We start from the raw sequence: 6,219 nt of genomic DNA, 5'->3' as shown, positions 1-6,219 counted from the left end.
TCAGAGAGAGACATAGCTCTCGGGCCGATCAAACCACAGTCTTAAAGGCCCAATCCCAGCTACTCACAGGGACCGTGGGAGGTAGTCCCAGCTGGTCCTATCTATGGTGTAATGGCCAGAGCCGTGGGTGGCAGGAGGGGGAGCCACTGGGAAACCGATCACGGCTGCCCAATAAAAATCTCCATGTGCTGCGCCCGCATAGCTGCCGGGCCCCGGAGTTGCTAAACTTTAGGGCTCGTGGGTTGGCGAAGGAGCCTCGCTCGCTATCATCCCGGCAAGGACCCGGCGTGCGCCTTAGCGCGCTGCGCCCTGGGGCTCCCCAAGGCGGAGGCGCACGAAGCCCCTGTGCGCGCTGCTCTCTCCTCCTTCTCCAGCTGCTAGTGATGTGGGGCCGATCTCCCTTCCCTAACTAATGCATCTCCCTGCGCCCCACGCCTAGGCACTAATCTCTCCCCGCACCCACCCACTTCTCCTCCTCCTCTCCCCCGGCGCCTGCCCCTTCCCGGGACTCCACGGAGCGTCCCCAGCAGCCGCGGGTCCCGGGCACCCCTCGCTCGTCAGACCCGCCGCGCCCCTCTCGGAGAGGGCAGGAGAGTGATGGTCGGCTCCGCTCAGGTCCAAGTGGTTGAAAGGTGAATCCGCCTCCATTTCCGCCCGGCGACGGAGCCCTGCCCACCGCAGGGAGTAGAGGGAGCCGGCGCACCGCCACTCCGGGCGCAGCAGGGCTGGGGGACGCCTGCAAAATGGTCAGCTCCGCCGGGGAGACTGCAGTGGTCGCTCTGGGTAGGTCGAGCCCCTTGGCGCTGGGCGCCTCTGCCTGGCTTTGTTCTCTCACTTTCTCTCCTTTTCCTCACTTTCCCCCTCTTTCGTGCCTTCCCTTCTCCCTCGGTCACTTTATTTCCCGCTTTCCCACTCCTGCATTCTCCACTTTGCCTCGCTCCTTCCTTTTCCCTCTGCTCCTTTCCCCCTCTTCCTTCCCTCCACCCCCGTTCCAGCCCCCAGTTCGCACGCTTCTTTCCAAACTCCCTTTCTCAGGTGGCATGCCCCGGTCCATGCCTTCGCTCCTGCGTACAGCCGTAAACACACACGCTTGCTTTAGCTTCTTTCTCTAGTTCCCATGGAAAGAGAACTCTGACCCCTATTCAACTGCTGCTCCTTTAAGGGGTGGGGGTGGTGGGGGGGATTAAATGAATCAAGGGGACTTGGGGGTTAATTATATAAGCAGGAGAACAAAATTAAAACCTTGCTCTGTGTGTGTGTGTGTGTGTGTGTGTGTGTGTGCGGGGGGGGGGGAAGAACCCAAGCTTTTGGGGTGTTCTCATTTGTGTGGGGAGGGGGTTCTCCCCCCTCCAAACTCCGGAATTGCTGAGAGATGGAATATGGTACTTGCTAATCACTCATCTAGAAGATCTAACTTTTTTCCAGCCAGCTACAATTTCCTTACCCCTCGCCTATGCCCATTCAGTGCCCCAAACCTTTATGTCCAGTTTGCAATGTGTCTCTCTCCTTGATGGCTTTTAAGAGGGTGTTCTCCCAATTGTTTTCTGACAAGGCTGAACAAGGAGGCTGGAATGTCAGTCCAGTGTGTGTGAGATCCCTTGTGATTCCCCCCCCCCCCCCCGGAGTTTGTGCTTGTAAACAAGCAGTTGGCTGAGAATTTAACAACGCAAATACCTTTAGGTATCTTTTGCTTGCCTATTTATTTCCTGTGTGGCTTGCCCCTGGCATGTTTGCTCTCCACTGGGTCTGGTTGGCACCAGATGATTAGCAATGTTCATTTAAAATTTAAACTAGGTGTGTAACGAGCACTGGGCAACTTAAAGCAAGATCATGACACAAAATTTAGTGTGTGTGTGTCAGCCACAAGAGGAGAGTTTGTTACATATTGAACATAGTTGGTGTTGGCCCTGCTTTGAGCAGGGGATTGGACTAGATCTCTTGAAGTCTCTTCCAACCCTAATCTTCTAAGAGTCTATGAACTGAAGCATGTTTCCCCTATTGCATTGGAAACATGTATGTTTATTTCCCTTGTAACTGAAAGAGCCCCTGTGAAAAGTGGAATATTAAGGTTCCAATCCTGTAAAGGATTAACCCCATGAGTGTTTACACTGTACAAGGAGTTCCTAGAAGTCCCCAAAGCCTGATCCTGCTGTTTGTTTGACTAGCGTCAATTTGGATTAACTTGGTTTAAATCAGTTGTGTTACACTGGTGTAAAAACTCTGAACAGAATTGAGCCCAATGGATGTTCTGGTGCCCACTGTAGTCAGTGGGAGCTCCGTGCATGGGTGGTTTCAACATTATACTCTTAAAGGGGGGAAGGGGTCAGATTTTAATAGCTAGGTCTGTTCTTTGGCTGGGCCCAGTCTTACTGAGGGTGAGTGTTCACAGTGGTTTGCGTACAGAAGGTGAAACACTGAGGAACAGTGGCAGGTTGATCCCTACGGCTCAAAAACATTGCAAGGTAAAGCTTATCAAGTGGGTATGTCTCCTTAGCAGCAACTGCCTCCTGAGTAGAGTGGGTGCCTCAAATGTCTTCACAGCTCTTGCACCTGCCCTCCTTTGCTGCAGGCCTTTGTAGGCTGGGGGTAGAATACATAGCTAGAAATCCCCAAAGCCTGGAAACCAAGCTGTGGGCTGAGTGCATCTGTCTGCTTCTCCCCTGAGTGAGCCTGGAAGCTCTGTGACTCCCTGGCTGCTGCAGGGAAGGCATTGTCATGGAAATTGTGGATTTCACACCGGGAAGAACTTTTCAATGAGTTGCTGCAGTTTACTTCGTTCTTTTTTTTTTTAGAAAAACTGTGCTTGTCAGGAGTTCAAATAACTTCCTTGCTCTGCCAAGGAGAGAGGTATTACTTATTATATTTGTATTACCCTAGCACTTCAGAGCCCTAGTCGTGAACCAGGAATCCTGGTATACTAGGTGATGTACAAACATTGCCTCATTTACTTAGCTGTGTTGGGTTTTTACATCCTCTTCCTTACACCAGTGTAAATTGTGAATAACTCGATTGAGGTCAGTGAGGAAAATCCAGATCGGAAGCCTCTATGGACACTGTCAGATTTTGATATCCCTTTTTACAGGGGTGTAAATCTGGAATAATTCCAGCCCCTTTTGGTTTTATTTCTGTGTAACTGAGACTTGGTCTACAGGAGGGTGTTTTTTTTTTTTTTTTTTTTTTTTTTTTTGTACCAGGGTAGCTGTATCTATGCAAAATCTTTGTGGCTGAAACCACATCAGTGCACTAAGTCTACGCTGGGAGTCTTCACCAGGGCATACAAGCCCTGAGTGCAACTCTGTGGAGAGCTGCATCTGCACAGAATGTGCCTTTTGCTTTGATGATTATATATTTAAAAAAAAAAAAATAAGCCAAGTGTTGAAAGTGGGCCCTGATTTTCCTCTCACTTGAGCTGTTGTAGGTCAGCGGTAATGGAGTTACTCCTGACTTATACGGGGTTGAGAGAGAAGAATTAGGACTGCTGTTTTGAGCCTGAATTCCAGTTCTGGGGAATACTAAACTTAAACTGAGCTCAGTTAAAATTCTGGGTGCACGATGAGGCGATTTGATTCTTCTGAAGAATCAAGTATTGCTTTGATGGGCCAGCAGTTTGATCCAGGCTGCCAAATGATGTGTAGGATGGGACTGCTTACTCAGAGGTGTTGATGACTGGCAGCTCCTGTTAACATCAGTAGGAGCTGCAGGTGCTCAGCCCTTCTGAAAATGCATCCCTATGTAGCGGTCCACCTCTCTAAAGCTGTTCTCTGGGCTCTGCGCGCTTTTATAAGGTACATTGTGTAAGGATGGAAGTTCAGACCAGGCATCTGTGCAATTGATAGTTAGATCGTGGTAACTTTGTAGCAAGGAAAGCCATCTAATGAATAATTTTCTTTAAAAATGGAAGAGGAGGAAAGAGGATGATGGTCTTTGAACTCTGTTAGCAGTGAAAATCTGATTGGTCTGAATTTCCTAGCCAGAGAAACTCTATTGCTTCTATTAAAAGGGACCGTGAACTCTTCTGGCTCAAATAGAAGAGCTTGATTCAGCCCAATGAGATTGTAAAACACACCGCATAATCATTGTCTGTCGAGCATGCCGTGTGTGGTGCTTCAGTCCACAGCTCTCTCTCATGTATTGTCTCTACTTATGGTGACCAGGAATTTCCTCTGCACCTGCTCTGAAAAGCTGGTGTCTCCTAAATGTGTTAGCGTTCATTTATCATTCATAATTACAGCTGCTGCAAATGGGGCTGTGTTCTCCAGAGCTTAAAAGTCAAAATAGAATGGAAGTTAACTTTGATTTTCTTTTTAAGTAAGTTTACCTGCATCCCAATGTATGATTCGCAGAATTGCCCTTACAGATCTGAAGCCCGTGTGTCAGAGCAACGGGTCTAGAGATCTCCCAGAGCAATGGAACTTCAGAGAGGTGCTGGCAATTAACTGCCTATCCCAGCAGCCATAGCCAAAGAGCAATCGGAGGGTTAATATTTTACCTATAGTCCTAATTGCAAAACAACATTCCATCCTCTGCCTGAGCTCAGTCTTGTGAGGTCCTGCTCAGCTTCCCGCAATTGAAATAGGAAATGCAGGGTATTCAGCATCTTGCATGAGGGAGCCCAAGCTCTGGAAAGATGGACTGTTCCAAAGGGAACTTGAACTGTTTGTTTACCAGGGTATTATATGCAAAGTATTTGAGTTCTCTGGGGAACTTCAGGCAGGAGGAATGTAATTCTTCACATTACAGTCTGGCTATGATAGAGGCTTCCACACGCCTGCTCTTGTGAAAAGTGCTGCTGGTTCCTTTGGACACGAAAAGAGAGCCTGGTAATGCAAGTTTATGTGCCTTTGAGGGAGAGACTGAGAAACATCTTTGTGTGCGGAATAGAGCTTGGGTGCTACAATTAGAATTGTAGACTCATTTGTAGAATTCATTCTAGTCCAAATTCTATACACTAAGCAATCTCCAAAATGCTACTGTCTGCTATATTCTTATAGCACTGGGCTGTAGCCCACGAAAGCTTATGCTCAAATACATTTTAGTCTCTAAGGTGCCACAAGTACTCCTGTTCTTTTTATCAAAAAAGTGTCCCTGTTTAAATAAACAAGAGTTGTAGTATTATATTGATGCTTTGTATAGTGCCTTATATTTTATTGTCCACCTCTTTATTGCTGTACATGTAATGGAGCCATTGCAGCGTGAGAGAAATCTTTCTTGAGTGGTAACAGCTAATTTAGACCCCATCATTTTGTATGTATCCTATTGTACTGTCACCAATACTGCTATTTAATGAAACTTGGTAACTAAAATTATGGCACCAACACACCACTGTACAAATGCCTGTAACTGGTTTCTTTTACTGTGTTGTATACTAATAAATAATAACTGAACAATGCACTTTCAGATAAGTAATCTCTAGTTCCTTCGATTCAAGACCCAATAGACACTTGGCTTCAGTCCCTTTTTGGGTTATTTGCTCAGCCACTCCTTGCTTGCAGGGATGGTCTTTGATGATGGATTGCTAAGTAGAACTGCCACTCAGACTCTTAATTCATTGCAAGGCAGATTTAATTTAATGAGGGGTTGTTGTCTGCTTATAATTAAAAGGACAGGATGTTAATATCATGTTCCTTTACATGGGAACAGTAAACATGTTGGAATGACACTGTTTCTAGACTGTATCTGCATCTTCATCTTGAATTGGAGACACAAGGTCTGGTCCAATTTCCATTGAAGTCAGTTGAAATACTCCTGGGCCTGGAATCCCCAGAGGAATTTTGGCTCCTAATTCCCATTGAAATGTATGGAAGTTAGGAGCCCAAATACCTTTTGGGCGTCTGGGCCCTGCTGATTTCAGAGGGATTTAGACTGGACTCCTAGGGCTTTGTGCTGATGATCTGCTCAAGAGTGAATTTCACCCTGTGTCCCCCTAAAGTTCATCTAGATGGGCTAAGGTTTTAATAACTGACCCTTAACAAGAGTCAGTGAAACATGAAGTAAGAATCGGAGAAAGATCCATCTTTCTTTGGTCTCCTGTTACTGGAGCTGCCTGGATACATAAAAAAAACAGGAGTACTTGTGGCACCTTAGAGACTAACAAATTTATTAGAGCATAAGCTTTCGTGGACTACAGCCCACTTCTTCGGATGCATATAGAATGGAACATATATTGAGGAGATATATATACACACATACAGAGAGCATAAACAGGTGGGAGTTGTCTTA

At 46.6% G+C, this 6,219-nt stretch overlaps 1 protein-coding gene across 2 annotated transcripts in view; it reads left to right on the top strand.

Annotated features, from left to right (window-relative positions):
- Window positions 1-281: 281 nt before the first annotated feature.
- TGFA (transforming growth factor alpha) overlaps window positions 282-6,219 on the top strand; it is a 45,174-nt gene continuing 39,236 nt past the window's right edge. Inside the window, exon 1 of one of the 2 annotated variants that reach the window (XM_034761762.1) lies at window positions 282-783. In XM_034761762.1, coding sequence (XP_034617653.1) covers window positions 744-783 — 40 coding nt within the window. In that variant the 5' untranslated portion in view covers window positions 282-743. The remainder of the gene's footprint in view (window positions 784-6,219) is intronic. The other variant, XM_034761763.1, reaches the window with a different exon arrangement.

This window comes from Trachemys scripta, chromosome 2, assembly GCF_013100865.1.
Source record: "Trachemys scripta elegans isolate TJP31775 chromosome 2, CAS_Tse_1.0, whole genome shotgun sequence".
In the NCBI taxonomy this organism is placed as follows: domain Eukaryota; kingdom Metazoa; phylum Chordata; order Testudines; family Emydidae; genus Trachemys; species Trachemys scripta.
Note: the sequence above shows the minus strand (reverse complement) of the source record. Positions and strands in the feature narration are given on the sequence as shown.